The sequence below is a fragment of the Euleptes europaea genome, chromosome 3 (assembly GCF_029931775.1).
Source record: "Euleptes europaea isolate rEulEur1 chromosome 3, rEulEur1.hap1, whole genome shotgun sequence".
Classification (NCBI taxonomy): Eukaryota; Metazoa; Chordata; class Lepidosauria; order Squamata; family Sphaerodactylidae; genus Euleptes; species Euleptes europaea.
In genome coordinates this window covers 114,468,924-114,485,266 of record NC_079314.1, presented here as the reverse complement: position 1 = coordinate 114,485,266, position 16,343 = coordinate 114,468,924, and the positions used below count along the sequence as shown (strand labels likewise).

General features: G+C 46.8%; 1 protein-coding gene across 3 annotated transcripts in view; it reads right to left on the bottom strand.

Annotated features, from left to right (window-relative positions):
* The window catches only part of USP6NL (USP6 N-terminal like), a 170,342-nt gene that overhangs the window by 45,201 nt on the left and 108,798 nt on the right, over nt 1–16,343 (bottom strand). For all 3 annotated transcript variants that reach the window (XM_056845928.1, XM_056845927.1, XM_056845929.1), the window contains 2 exons: nt 10,800–10,839; nt 3,757–3,837 (listed from right to left, as the gene is read on the bottom strand). In XM_056845928.1, the coding sequence (XP_056701906.1) occupies nt 3,757–3,837; nt 10,800–10,839 (121 nt within the window). The remainder of the gene's footprint in view (nt 1–3,756; nt 3,838–10,799; nt 10,840–16,343) is intronic.

Here is a 16,343-nt window from a genome sequence, read left to right as displayed (position 1 = left end):
CAACTGGGTTTTTTTAGGCAGCTTTGAGCCTCCTTTCAGTAGTAGATATACATGTGGTATAAAAACCATCTCTTCTTCTGCTGCTTCTCTCTCATAATACTAGAACGTGGGGTCATCTGCTGAAGTTGGGAGGGTGAGAGATTCAAAACTGATAAAAGGAAGTATTTCTTCACACAACGCATAGTTACATTGTGGAACTCCCTGCCCCAGGATGTGGTGATGGCTGCCAACTTGGAAGGCTTTAAGAGAGGAGGGGACATGTTCATGGAGGGGAGGGCTATTCATGGCTATTAGTTAAAATGGATACTAGTCATGATGCATGCCTATTCTTTCCAGGATCAGAGGAGCATGCTTATTGTATTAGGTTCCTTGGAACACAGGCAGGATGGTGCTGCTGCAGTCGTCTTGTTTGTGGGCTTCCTTGAGGCACCTGGTTGGCCACTGAGTGAACAGACTGCTGGACTTGATGGGCCTTGGTCTGATCCAGTATGGCTTTTCTTATGTTCTTCTGCTTCTTCTCTTTCAGTTGCTGTTAATTAATTACATGTGTGGCTCACCATAATCTGTAAAGTGGGCACCATCTCTTTATATCCTCTTTGGTGATGGGCTGGACCCTCTTCCGTCTAGCCTGCCCCAGTGCTCTTCACCGGCGGCACTACTCTTTCGGAAGTGAGGCCCCTCTTTTCCACTGACAGGGCTTTCTGGACCCCACCGGCAAAGCAGCTCCTCCACGCTACTTTCTGCCTCCCCGATATACAAGGCAAGAATCTCACACCAGTCGTCAATAAGCATGTTTATATTCTGTTTTCATGTTTAACTTAATATGTACCCCTGACTAGCCTGCTCTTGTCAGAGCTTGGAAGCTAAGCAGGGTTGGCCCTGGTTAGTACTTGGATGGGAGACCACTGAGGAAGTCCAGGGTTGCTAGGCAGAGGCATGCAATGGCAAACCCACCTCTGATGGTCTGTTGCCTTGAAAATCTAAGCAGTCACCATAAGTCAGCTACGACTTGATGGTACTTTCCACCACCAATAGCGAATGACAGCTGTATCTTCCATCAGTTCAGGGTGTTTTCTGCCCACCCTGACTTGGATGGCCCAGGCTAGCCTGATCTCATCAGATCTCAGAAGCTAAGCAGGGTTGGCTCTGGTTAGTACTTGGATGGGAGACCACCGAGGAAGTCCAGGGTTGCTACAAAGAGACTGGCAACGGCAAACCACCTCTGATCGCCGGTTGCCTTGAAAATCTAAGCAGTCACCATAAATCAGCTGCGACTTGATGGTACTTTCCACCACCAATAGCGAATGATAGCTGTATCTTCCATTAGTTCAAGGTATTTTCTGCCCGCCCTGACTTGGATGGCCCAGTCTAGCCTGATCTCATCAGATTTTGGAAGCTAAGCAGGGTCGGCCCTGGTAAGGACTTGGATGGGAGACCACGAAGGAAGTCCAGGATTGTTACACAGAGACAGGCAATGGCAAATCGCCTCTGATCAACTTTTGATGAAAACCCCATGAGGGGTCACTGTAAGTCAGTTGCGACTTGACGGCACTTAATTACTATGATAGCATTATTGAGCAACAAGGGGAACTTTTCAGCTGTTTTGCACGTTATGCAAAGGCAAGCCCGACTTTGCCACTATGCCTCCTCTCACAGTTCACTGTGCTTGTCCTCTCAGCCTTGTGAACCACCCACGAGAGAGCTGAGAGGCACTTCTGGGTGCAGTCTCACAGTCTGAGAAGTAACGCTAGAGAGAAAGGGAGAAAACAAACAACCCATCCCTCCTTCTGGAACCTTACCCCACAGAAGGACAAATGTGCTAGGGGCAGAAGACGCTTGGTCTTTACAGGAGGGGTTAACAGCCCTGGCCGGGGGAGGGCGGGATCTAAACCAAAATAAATATATAAATAAATGAAGTAACAGATGCTTAAATCTCCGTTTACTCTTTGTTGAGGTTTGCACGGGGAATTCCACCAATCTGCTAACAGAGTGCGTGTGGGTGTTTGCAAATAACTAGACTCAACATGGGGTGTGAATTTTTCTTTCAAAGGATCCTTTAAATGAAGCTTCACAGGTTCCTTCCCTGTGGCGCAGAGTGGTAAACTGCAGTACTGCAGTCCAAGCTCTGCTCATGACCTGAGTTCAATCCCAGCGGAAGTCGGTTTCGGGTTGCCGGCTCAAGGTCGACTCCGCCTTCCATCCTTCCGAGGTCGGTGAAATGAGTACCCAGCTTGCTGGGGGTGAAGGGAAGACGACTGGGGAAGGTACTGGCAAACCACCCCCATAAACAAAGTCTGCCTAGTAAATGTCGGGATGTGACGTCACCCCATGGGTCAGGAATGACCCGCTGCTTGCACAGGGGACCTTTACCTTTTTTTCATAGAATCACAGAGTTGGAAGGGACCACCAGGGTCATCTAATCCAACCCTTTGCCCAATGCAGGAAATTAACAACTGCCTCCCCCCCACATCCCCAGTGACCCCAACCCTCCCCCCACCATGCAGGATCCCACAATCAAAGCACTCTCGACAGATGGCCATCCAGCCTCTGCTTAAAGACCTCCAAAGACGGGGACTCCACCACCCTCCGAGGCAGCGCATTCCACCATCGAACAGCCCTCACCGTCAGGATGTTCTTCCTAACGTTTAGGTGGAATAGCTTTTCTCTTAGTTTATATCCATTACTCCGTGTTCTAGTCTAATCTCTAAAGCAACAGAGAACCAAGCTAGTTCCCTCATCAACATGACATCCCTTCAAATGTTTAAACATGGCTATCATGTCTCCCCTCAACCTTCTCTTCCCCGAACTAAACAAACCCAACTCCCTAAGTCTCTCCTCACAAGGCATAGATTCCAGACCTTTTACCATTCTGGTTGGCCTCCTCTGGACACGCTCTTCTTCTTTTAAATGAAGCTTCACAGGTTCTTTCCACTTAGGTACACAAAGTCCATTTCCACCGCACAGGTATAAATAAGTAAAGGTTCAGTATCCCTTATCCAGACATCTGATACCCAGACTGACCCGAAAATTGGACTTTTTTGAGCTGGCACGCAGGCATTACTCCCAGGCCCTCAGCAGCGTGCTAGTTTGTTTTCTGATGGTTCAATGTACACAAAGGTATTTAAAATATTGATTAAAATTACATTCAGGCTACGTGTACAAAGGGTATATAAAACGTATATAAAACATAAATTAATGTCATGTTTAGACTTGGGTCCCATCCCCGAGATACCTCATTATGTATATGCAAAAATTCCAAAATATTCCAAAATATGGAAAGATCCAAAATGTGGACCACTTCTGGCCCCGAGCAATCCATGAACACATGATCACATGAACACATGAAGCTGTCTTCTACTGAATCGGACCCTTGGTCCATCGAAGTCAGTATTGTCTACTCAGACCGGCAGCGGCTCTCCAGGGTCTCAGGGAGAGGTCTTTCTCATCAGCTGCTTGCCCAGTCCCTTTAAGTGGAGATGCTGGTGATTAAACCTGGGACCTCCTGCATGCCAGGCAGATGCTCTACCACTGAGCCATGGCCCCTCCTGTATTTCCTGTCAGCACTTATACTTTCTGAAGCAGAACTGCCAACATAATCTGACTCGAGGAAACAAACTGAATAGCAGATTACGTGCTAATGCGTTGTTTAATGTATGGCATAACCAGTGTTTAAAAAAATAGCCAGGCGTATGATGCTTACATTACCAGTGTTACCTTTAGTAAGTGCAACCGGCCATGGATACTCTGAATGTTTACCTTTTCGGTGTTCTTGTACTTCTCCCAGCTTTTCAACATCTTCAGCCATTTTGTAGTTCTTTCGATCTCGAGATACTTTTGCTGAAACATAAAGCGAGTGTCCGTTAGCCTCTCCAGGGGCAGACGTAGTAATGTAAGGGTCATTTATCTTCAGAAAATCACCACTAACTGTGCAATCCTAAGGGGGAGGGAAATGGGCATAGGGAGCCGACTGACCCTTATGCCAGCGTAACTCGAGGTATGCCGGTGTAACAGCCAGTTACGCCGGCGCAGACCCCCAGCGGTAACTAGCGGAGCCATAGTTACACCATGTCCAGCTGCGTTAGTACAGATGCACCTCAGGATTGCTCTGCCTGTCCCTGCCAGCGTGGTGTAGTGGTTAAGAGCGGTGGTTTGGAGCACTGGACTCTGATCTGGAGAACCTGGTTGGATTCCCCACTCATAGAATCATAGAGTCGGAAGGGACCACCAGGGTCATCTAGTCCAACCCCCTGCACAATGCAGGAAATTAACAACTACCTTCCCCCCACACCCCCACTGACCCCACTCCATGCCCAGAAAATGGCCAAGGTGCCCTCCCTCTCATCATCTGCCTAAGATGATAGAATCAGCATTGCTGACAGATGGCCATCTAGCCTTTGCTTAAAAACCTCCAGGGAAGGATAGCCCACCACCACCCGAGGAAGCCTGTTCCACTGAGGAACATGTCTGTTAGAAAATTCTTCCTAATGTCACATGAGAAAATTCTTCCTAATGCCACATTAGCAGCAGATCTGGTGAACTGGATTTGTTTCCCCACACCTCCACATGAAGCCAGCTGGGTGACCTTGGGCTAGTCACACTCTCTTAGCCCCAACTACCTCACAGGGTGCCTGTTGTGGGGAGGGGAAGGGAAGGTGATTGTAAGCCGGTTTGATTCTCCCTTAAGTGGTAGAGAAAGTCGGCATATAAAAACCAAACTTAATTCCAGTGGAAACACTTTAAAGTTGTGTATAAGGAACACACTGATTTTTCTGGCCTTTAATACAATGGCTGTTCGTCACCTTGGTCTGGTTAATTCAAATAATAGTACATCTATTGACTCAAATAATAGTATGTCTGTTGACAAATGGGTGAGATTCAGGAAGTGGTTTTTCTAAAGCATTAGTCCTGTAAGACCTATTATTAAACCTTGAACTGAACCATCGTTTTAAGTGCTCTGCCTTGCAACAACGAGAGAGACAGAGAGAGAGAAGTAGGAGCAAAAAAGGAGAAAAAGGATGACTGACTGATTGAGGGCCAGCTAAACCCCACAATTGCAAGTAAATCTGGACAGCAAAACTCTTACTATTCTTCTATATGTCTATAACAATTGAAGATTGATTGGAACATTCAATTATAGCAGGGCAAAGGTTTCACAGGACCGACGTAACGAAGCAATTTCAATTAATAGACTCCCCCCCCCCCCCGCCAGCTGGAATACTGCAAGCACCGATAGAGATGTTCCTGGCTTCCATGGGAAATAGGGTTGCCAGGTCCCTCTTCGCCACCGGCAGGAGGTTTTAGAGGAGGAGCCTGAGGAGGGTGGGGTTTGGGGAGGGGCGGGACTTCAATGCCATAGAGTCCAATTTGCCAAAGCGGCCATTTTCTCCAGGGGAGCTGATCTCTGTCGGGTGGAGATCAGTTGTAATAGCAGGAGATCGCCAGCTAGAACCTGGAGGCTGGCAACCCTAATGGGAAATCTCTCAGTCAATCCAAGGCCTGTTCAGAGCTTCCACCATCTGATATTCTCTGACATTTTTATCCTAGCTTGCTCGGCTTGACTGTAGTTATGAGGCAGGATCAACGTCCAGCGTCAACACACACACTTTTCACATAACCACCAAGTGCTGGATGAACTGTTCATTTTGGCTTGGTTCAGACATCACATTGAACCAAGGAAGAACTTCCTGACAGAGCAGCTCCCAGTGAAGCAGGCTTCCTCGGGAGGTGGCAGGCTCTCCTTCTTTGGGGTTTTTTAAGCAGAGGCTAGATTAGGGTTGCCAGCTCCGGGCTGGGAAATACCTGGAGATTTTGAGGGTGGAGCCTGAGGAGGGCGGGGTTTGGGGAGGGGAGGGACTTCAATGCCATAGAGTCCAATTGCCAAAGCGGCCATTTTCTCCAGGGGAACTGGTCTCTTTCGGCTGGAGATCAGTTGTAATAGCAGGAGATCTCCAGCTAGTACCTGGAGGTTGGCAACCCTAGGCTAGATGGCCATCTGTCAGCAATGCTGATTCTGTGAACTTAGGCAGATCATGAGAGGGAGGGCAGGAAGGTTTGCATCAGTGATTGGCTCTCGTGGTCCCTTCTTACATGCCCAGGGTAGTGCTGACTGCCACATTGGGTTCAGGAAGCAATTTTCCTCTAGGCCAAATTGACCAGGGATCCTGGAAGATTTTTTTTTTTTTTTTTTGGCCATCTTCTGGGCATGGAGTAGGGGTCACTGGGTATGGGGAGGAGGTAGTTGTGAATTTCCTGCATTGTGCGAGAGGGGTGGACTAGATGACCCTGGTGGTCCCTTCTAACGCTATGATTCAAGGGCCAGAGAGTGAGCCTCAGACTCATGCATTTCTACTGTAATTTCCCCCCTCTCTCCCTGGTTACATCAGAATAATGTAATTGGTGGATGGATATAAAGAAATGCGGGTGACTTCTAAAGATCACGGCAGCGCATGGGAAATAGATGGTTCCTCCCCCCCGCCACCGAAGTGCCCATTGCAGAAATATATTTGAATGCAAACCAAGTCACCCGTACAGAGGGTTTGGGGGTAGGGTTGCCAGGTCCCTCTTTGCCACCGGCAGGAGGTTTTTGGGACGGGGCCTGAGGAGGGTGGGGTTTGGGGAGGGGAGGGACTTCAATGCCATAGAGTCCAATTGCCAAAGCAGCCATTTTCTCCAGGGGAACAGATCTCTATTGGCTGGAGATCAGTTGTAATAGCAGGAGAACTCCAGCCACTATCTGGAGTTTGGCAACCCTATTTGGGGTAACACCCACGGTACAGCCTCGTCGGTTTGGCGGTGGCGGCAAAAATGAAGACAAAGGTTTCGCGCTGCCCTCTGTTGCCACACCCGCAGGAGAGGCGTAATTTAGCTAAGTTCCCCTGGACGGCCTAATCACAGCGTTGCCTGGAGAGGTAAGAGGCAGCCAGCGGCTACAGGTTGTCGTCAGACAGGCATCATTATAGTCATTTCGGAGCACTTTGCGCCTCTCTAATGGGAAAGAAGCGCCGTGCCCACTATAATCTTGTCTTTTGCCAATAAGCGGCCAAGGGGAGTTGGCAGTGCTTGCCAACTTCATGAAGCTGAAGTACTGGAAAGGGCCACACGGCTAGAAAAAACTTTTGCCTTCATGTGTTAACAGCCGCATCCAAAGACCTCCCATTATAAAGCAGCTTTGTGTTATGTTAAGCGTAGGGTCGGCCCCGATCCCCATTACTTGATCAAAATATAACTGATAATTCAGAAACCAGCGAAAGGGTCGGAAGCCACACAAAACCAGCCTCCCCAACGCACAGTGCGATCCTAAACAAAACCACACCCTTCTAAATCCACTGAAGTCCAATGGTGTTAAAAGGGCGTAGGGTTGCCAGGTCTCTCTTCGCCACTGGTGGGAGGATTTTGGAGCGGAGCCTGAGGAGGGTTTGGGGAGGGGAGGGACATAAACTCCATAGAGTCCAATTGCCAAAGCGGCCATTTTCTCCAGGGGAACTGATTTCTATTGGCTGGAGATGTCATAATAGCAGATCTCCAGCTAGTACCTGGAGGTTGGCAACCCTAAAAGGGCGTGACGCTGCTTTGGATTAAAAGGTAAAGGTCCCCTGTGCAAGCACCAGGTCATTCCTGACCCATGGGGTGACGTCACATCCCGACGTTTCCTAGGCAGACTTTGTTTGCGGGGTGGTTTGCCAGTGCCTTCCCCAGTCATCTTCCCTTTACCCCCAGCAAGCTGGGTACTCATTTTACCGACCTCGGAAGGATGGAAGGCGGGGTCGACCTTGATCCGGCTACCTGAAACTGACTCCCATTGGGATCGAACTCAGGTCGTGAGCAGAGCTTGGACTGCAGTACTGCAGCTTACCACTCTGTGCCACGGGGCTCTTTACCACTCTGCGCCACGGGGCTTTGGATTGCACCCTCTGAAATGTAACTGTTAATGAACTGCATCAGTCATTTTGGATGTCACGCTGAAACGAAAAGGTCAAGGGCCGCAGATCTGCCAATTTAGAGTAATGCAAATTTAATCCTGAAACCACCAGAGGTCAGGATATCACCAAAAACATAAGAGTAAAATATTATTCTTGGAGGGTGGGGGGAAATCAGTTAGATTTGTATCTTAACAATATGAATTATTGCTAGGAAAAGTTGAGGGCAGCAGGAAAAGAGGAAGACCCAGCAAGAGATGGATTGACTCAATAAAGGAAGCCACGGCCCTCAGTTTGCAAGACCTGAGCAAGGCTGTCAAAGATAGGACATTTTGGAGGACATTGATTCATAGGGTCTCCATGAGTCGGAAGCGACTTGACGGCACTTAACACACAGACAATATAAATTAAAGGGATAAGCAGAAAGACAGAAATTAAAAGCAGTAACAATCAGTATTAATACAGCATTAGAGGTTCTTAGATACAGTATGGATTTTATTACCAGTATTCAAGAGGTCAGCAATTGATGATTTGATAGGTGTAGGCACACTTGGGAAGTGTGGAATTTCGGTATGTATGGGCTGTATGAATGTATGTGGGATTTGTTTTGTTGTTCTTTGTAAAAATATATATAAATATTTTTTTAAAATATGAACTAAAGCGATATAATGCAAACACCGTATAGAAACCTTCTCACGGTTTCAGACATAGCAACGCCTTCCAGCCAGGGCTTCTACATGGGCCAGACACTACAGTAGATGAAACAGTGCACCTGGCGTGACCATTCTAGAAGGTGCTGCTTCTTTGGGCGGTAACTCTTGTAGGTGCAGGAGGGAAGGCGGCATGGTATAGCCTGACCTTGTCGAATCTCAGAAGCTAAGCAGGGTCAGTACTTGGGAAGGGAGACCACCAAGGAAGGCCCTTGCGGAGGAAGGAGCGGGCAAACCACCTCTGCTTAATCACTTGCCTTAAAAGCCTCTTGCTGGGGTCACTAGTCGTTTGTGCTTGTATGTTACGACTGTTTCTTTACTGTATGAACTTCAATATTGTTTTTAAAGGAGAATCAAACTGGCTGACAATCCCTTCCCCTCCACACAACAGACACCTTGTGAGGCAGGTGGGACTGAGAGAGTTCAGAGAGAACTGTGACTGGCCCAGGGTCACCCAGCGGGCTTCATGTGTAGGAGCGGGGAAATCAACACGGTGCTCCAGATTAGAGTCCACCACTCCAAACCACCACTCTTAACCACTACACCATGCTGATGCTGTTTTTTTGCACATCTCAGAACCACAGTGTTTGGAAGATGGATGGATGGACGGATGGACGGATGGACAGATAGACAGATAGACAGACAGACAGACAGACAGATAGACAGAGATAGATAGATAGATAGATAGATAGATAGATAGATAGATAGATAGATAGATAGATAGACAGACAGACAGACAGACACACACAGACACACAGAGCTAGAGAGATAGACACACAGAGATAGATCGATAGACAGGCAGATACACACACAGAGATAGATAGATAGATAGATAGATAGATAGATAGATAGATAGATAGATAGATAGATAGATAGACAGACAGACAGACAGACAGACAGACAGACAGACAGACAGACAGACAGACAGACAGACAGACAGACAGACAGAGAAGGAAAGGTCTTCTGGTGCTTTGTTACTGCTTAAAACACACCCAGCTCGCACGCACATACACATTAGAAGGAAATTATGTGAAGAGCCAGTTGTCGCTTACAAGAGCGGGACTTTCCAGAGGGCATTTTTTTTTTAAGTCAGAAGAGAGCAACTTGAACTAGGCACAGACCCAAGTGCAATTTGAAGAGGCTTAGTTAAGTGTGGCTCGGCAAACAGTGGCAGAAGGAACCAGAGCGGCTCTTCCACCTTCCCAGGCTAGCAGGGCTCAGCATCCACTTGGCAGATGACCTTTTGGCTGATCCCGAAAGTCTTAACAACTCCACAGGGAGTGCCTCGGCTGCCTTCTTTGGAAACTGACTGCCAGTTCATCATCAAGACGGCGGATGGAGAGGGGAAAGAGCCTTGCTGTATTCAAAGCACAGCTAAATCTCTGTCAGACAGATATGCAGGCAAAAATCTGGGCCATAAAGTGGCGGCAGAGGAGGAGGACTCTAATCTGGAGAACCGGGTTCGATTCCCCACTTCTCCACATGAATCCTGCTGGGTGGCCTTGGGCCAGTTCTCTCCTCCACATGAGTGGCGGAATTCTAACCTGGAGAACCAGGTTTGATTCCCCACTCCTCTCTACATGAGCTGCAAACTCTAATCTGGAGAACCGGGGTTGATTCCCCACTCCTCTCTACACGTGCGGCGGACTCTAATCTGGAGAGCCGGGGTTGATTCCCCGCTCCTCCACATGAAGCCTGCTGGGCAACCTTGGGCCAGTCCCAGTTCTCTTCGAACTCTCTCAGCCCATTCGGAGGCAGGCGATGGCAAACCACCTCCGGACGTCTCACTTGCCTTGAAAACCCTATGGGGTCGCCATAAGGCAGCTGTGACTTGACGGCGCTTTCTACCACGAGCAACTCAGTTCAGGATTGCACTAATTCCTCCCCCCCCCCCCCACACACACACACAAAGGTAGCATGCTTTTCAGACATCTGCTTTATTCCCATTCCTGATTCCTTCCTTAAGTTGCTGGGAAGCCAACTGGCTAGCTTTCAAGCTTGGTTTATTTATTATATCTCAACGGCACCCTGATGTTCCTTCAGAAAATGCGGACACTCGCAGGGCATCTCATACAAGCATTCATCAGATCCATTCCCATTTAGCTTCAACAATGCTTCAACAATAGCCCAGAACATTCAATGGCATGTGAGATGAAAAATCCCTAGGACTTACCCTGTCCGATGCAGAGTCATGGACTGGTAACTCCTCTTGGCTAAAAATAAAGGGGGGGGGGAGAGAGAGAGAGACTTTTATCTGCATTTAATTCAAACATTTCCTTTTTGATTACTACTAATAGGGAACCAAATATATCTACAGCAGCTAAAACTGGTGAAATTAGTTAAAATGTCAATGTATTATAAGAAAACAAAGAGGAGAGGTCCATTAGAGGAGAGGTCGATCAGCCATGGTGAGTAAAGAGCTCTTCACATGTTCTTCAGACACCATTATAAGACTGAGTGCCTTCCTCTGCACACTTACTTGGGAATAAGCTTCACTGAATTCACTCGGGGTACAGGGAGAAGAAGAAGGAGAAGGAGAAGTTGGTTTTTATATGCCAACTTTCTCTACCACTCAAGGGAGAATCAAACCAGCTTACAATCACCTTCCCTTCCCCTCCCTACAACAGACACCTTGTGAGGTAGGTGGGTCTGAGAGAGCTGTGACTAGCCCAAGGTCACCCAGCTGGCTTCGTGTGTGGGAGTGGGGAAACACATCCAGTTCACCAGCTTAGCCTCCGCCGCTCACGTGGAGGAGCGGGGAATCAAACCCGGTTCTCCGGATCAGACCCCACCGCTCCAAATCACCGCTCTTAACCACCACACCACGCTGGCTCTGTAAATAGCCCTGTAAAAAGTTATATAAAACAAATATTCTAAATTTAAAGTGCCTCTAGAGTGTAAAATATAAAATTACAACTAGGCGAACAGATGGACTCGTCCCAGTTTGATATAGAGAAAGTATAACATCCGTGGAGGTTAGGGAGGCCAGCATTCATATATGAGGGAAGCATAGCTGGCCTCAACCATAGGCCTGGCAGAATAGATCCGTTTTATAGGAACTCTCAAAGGTCTCCAAGTATTGTTATGGCCTATCGGCAATAACAGTATCTTTGATAGAACACATGAACACATGAAGCTGCCTTATGCTGAATCAGACCCTTGGTCCATCGAAGTCGGCATTGCCTACTCAGACCGGCAGTGGCTCTCCAGGGTCTCAGGCAGGGGTCTTTTACATCACCTACCTGCCTAGTCCCTTTAACTGGAGATGCCGGGGCTTGAACCTGGGACCTTCTGCATGCCAAGAAGATGTTCTACCACTGAGCCACGGCCCCTCTCCCCAAGTGCTTTTAAATAGCTGGAAAACGCTGCCTGGTTTCGGGAGTAAATACGACTGAGCTGGTCTAGATGTTATACCACCACTGTGATTGGCATGCCCACAAAGAGTTTCCCACAGTGCAGCAGTATCATTTGGTATAGACGTCACAGGATGAATCCTGCCCAGGTTGCGTTGCGTTTCTCTGCCGCTAGCGTCTGCCAGCAGGAGCATGGAAATCTCATTACAGAGCATGAGACAGGAAGCATTCGCATCTCGCATGTCTCCGAAGGACACAGCCAGAGGGGTCTGGGAAAATCGCCCCACGCAGGCCGATCCCCGTGGCAACGGTAGCATGGAGACAAGCTGTGATTTCCTTTTAGTCCTCTTTATTTTTAAAAATATTTGTTCAAAAAAAATTATTATATAAGATAAAACAGGGGTACAAAAGGAAAACAGGGAAAGGGAAAAATGAGCATCAAACGTATGGTAACAGAAAAACTGAAAATAAAAATTCTAACACAGAGCAGGCAAATAACGTTGCCATTAATTTTCATTGCTTGGGCAGATTATATAAGTAACATATAGAAAGAATGATCACTATCTATGTCTAGTTGATGTGTAAACAAGTCTAATGATTATCTATAAATGAAATTAAAAATACATTATAATACATCCAACTGAAATCTCATCTTTCCCTTTCTCATTGTTAACTGTGAGCCTCGACATACTTATAAAATGATTTCCATCTCATAATACTGCTCAAAAGACGTATCGTTATTAACATTTATTATATTGTTCACTTTTTTGCCATAGTAGCATACTCCATTAATATTTTTTAAATATTTCTTATGTCATCTGCCGCAGGAATCCCAACTAGGACTGAATGAGATCAGATCAAAGGATAAATAAAGTAAACAGATCATGATGGGTAGCCATGTTTGTCTGTAGCAACAGAAAAGAGCAAGAGTCCATCCAGTAGCACCTTAAAGACTAACAAAATTTCACAGTGATGGCTAAATTGACAAGTTTTGTAAACAGACGACACAGTGAAGAGTTTAAAAAAAAATGGACGTTATATAATTCATATATTTCCTTAAAAAACGAAATGAAAACGTTCAGTTACAACATTACATCAAATACACTAAGCAAAAAGTATATATTGGGATTTTGTTTTTAGAATTGATTAATGATCAAGAGCCTCTGCTTGGCAGGCAGAAGGTCCCAGGTTCAACCCCCGGCATCTCCAGTTACAGGAACCAGGCAAGTAGGTGATTTGAAAGACCCCTGCCTGAGACCCTGGAGAGCCGCTGCCGGTCTGAGTAGACAATACTGACTTTGATGGACCAAGGGTCTGATTCAGTATAAGGCAGCTTCATGTGTTCATGTATAAATGAGATAGCAAGCTTAAGCTTAATTACTATGCCAATATAAAGTATATAATCATGTGAGTGAAGGATCTTATATTAAGTAATATATATTATAGTGACAAAACTATTATAAAATATAGGGAAGACTATAAGATGGGAAGAGGAGCTCCATGGTGCAGAGAGGTAAGCTGCAGTACTGCAGACAAAAGCTCTGCTCACGACCTGAGTTCGATCCCAACGGAAGTCGGTTTCAGCGACAGCCGATTCAAGGTTGACTCAGCCTTCCATCCTTCCAAGGTCGGTAAAATGAGTACCCAGCTTGCTGGGGGTAAAGGGAAGATGACTGGGGAAGGCAATGGCAAACCATCCCATAAAACAAAGTCTGCCTAGTAAACGTCGGGATGTGATGTCACCCCATGGGTCAGGAATGACCCAGTGCTTGCACAGGGGACTACCTTTACCTTTACCTATAAGATGGGAACCAAATTTGTCATGTTCACCCAGAGAAAAATCTGTTATCAATTTGCTGAAGATTTCAAGTCTGTAGTCTTTATGCATTGTATTATGTATATGTATTACATGTTGCAGTTTTGTTTGTACTCTATGCACGATTACAAAATTTGAAAATTAAAAAAGACTCACAAAATTTCTGGCAGGGTATGAGCTTTCGTGAAGCGAGCTGCAACTCACAAAAGCCCATACCCTGCCAGAAATTGTCTTAGTCTTTAAGGTGCTACTGATCTCTTCCTACTTTAGCAGTAGAAGACTATTGCCCCTGTCGTCAGGACTTGTAAGGGCTTTGAGAACAGTCTCTTTATCTTCTATCAAAGTTACTGTATTGCCGATAGGCCATAACAATGCGACACCAAGTAGAGGACATCTCCAGGGGTTCAAATGCAGCAGCAGCCCTGGGGTGTGCATGTATCACAATGTGGGCCCGGCCAGATGGGTAAAGTAACCCCCCCAACTTGGAGATAACAGTTCTCCATGCTGCAGTTACACAGCAGCAGATTCTAGATTTAACAGTCTTTGGCCTTCACAGCTTTAGATCACGTAGATTTCAAATGTGCAGGAGAGGAGCTGGGGCTCAGCGGAAGAACATTTGCTTGGCATGCGGAAGGTCCCAGGTTCAACCTCCGGCATCTCCAGTTAAAAGGAGCGTTATGTAAGACGCCTCAGCCTTAGGCTCTGAAGAGCTCCTACCAATAAGAACCTAAGAAAGGCCATGTGGGATCAGACCAAGGTCCATCAAATCCAGCAGTCTGTTCACACAGTGGCCAACCAGGTGCCTCTGGGATGCCCACAAAAAAGATGACTGCAGCAGCATTATCCTGCCTGGGTTCCACAGCACCTCACATAATAGGCAATCTCCTCTGATCCTGGAGAGAATAGGTATGCATCATGACTAGCATCCATTTTGACTAGTAGCCATGGATATCCCTCTCGTCCATGAACATGTCCACTCTCCTCTTAAAGCCTTCCAAGTTGGCAGCCATCACCACCACATCCTGGGGCAGGGAGTTCCTTAATTTTACTATGCGTTGTATGAAGAAATACTTCCTTTTATCTGTTTGGAATCTGTCACCCTGCAGCTTCAGCAGATGACCCCCGCGTTCTAGTATTATGAGAGAGGGAGAAAAGCTTTTGCCTGTCCACTCCCTCCATACCATGCATAATTTTATAGACCTCTATCGCGTCTCCCCTTAACTGCCTTCTTTCTAAACTAAACAGCCCTAAGGAAACAATACTGACCTTGATGGACCAAGGATCTGATTCACTATAAGGCTGCTTCACGTGTGTTCATGCTTCAGAACAAACATTCGGGATTCTGGTACCCTTCCACCCCATTGTCTCCACAGACAGACAAACCTGGCGGACCCTGATTTAATGCATAGAGAGCCAGCGTGGTGTGGTGGTTAAGAGCGGTGGAGTGGTGGACTCTGATCTGGAGAACCGGGTTTGATTCCCCCACTCCTCCACATGAGCGGCGGAAGCTAATCTGGTGAACTGGATTTGTTTCCCCACTCCTACACATGAAGCATGCTGGATGACCTTGGGCTAGTCACACTCTCTCAGCCCCACCTACCTCATGGGATGTCTGTGGTGGGGTGGGGAGGGGAAGGTGGTTGTAAGCCAGCTTGATTCCGCCTTAAGTGGTAAAGAAAGTCGGCATATAAAAACCAACTCTTCTTCTTCTTCTTCATATGTACTCAAAAGTCAAATGTACTGCTCAACATGACTCACTGGCCTACATTTTGCTCCCCCCTCTGGTTGAGCCCAAGAGTTCGGGCCCTGAAAGCCCCACCACCATCTTTCCCTACCCAGAAGCATAATCTTTGGAGTCTACGATGGATATAGCCGGCCTTGTCCTCTTGTTATAATACTGTGTTGCAGCTCTTATTTATCTGACAATAAATCCCAAGTGTTTGGCAACATGTTCAATTTTATTAAAGGTCAGCGGTGGCTCGGAGAACAGGGAGGGGTATTTGCACAGACAAAAGTATTCACGCCGGTAATTAAACAGCGCTAACCTTATCGGGACAATTTATAAGAGCCGTGCGGTGATTTAATGAAATGGCTAAACATCCACTAAAGACGATTACTGCTTAAATTATAGAGCTAGAAAGTGTGAACGGAGCCCGCGTGAGAAGCAATTACATTTTCAGCCGTTATTGACGTTCAGTTTATTTCGGTTTCTAGTCCACCCCATCTCTGGGGGTGAGAAGCAGTTTAACACATATCTAGGTGAGAAACAGGCTAAAAACAGAACCGAAGACAGAAATCTCTGCTCCTTTAACGCTCAACAAAATAGAGTCGCGTAGTGCTTCTCCCAGAATACTAATGTTTGGATTGAGGGTGTGTGTGACTTGCAGGTGTTTTGTTTTGTATATTTTGCACAGACCTGGGAGTCTAAGAGAGCAATCCTAAGTAGGTCTACTCAGAAGTAAGACCCATGCTATTCAATGGGGGTCACCCCCAGGAAAGTGTCCTTAGGATTGCATGCAGAAGGTCCCAGGTTCAATCCCAGGCATCT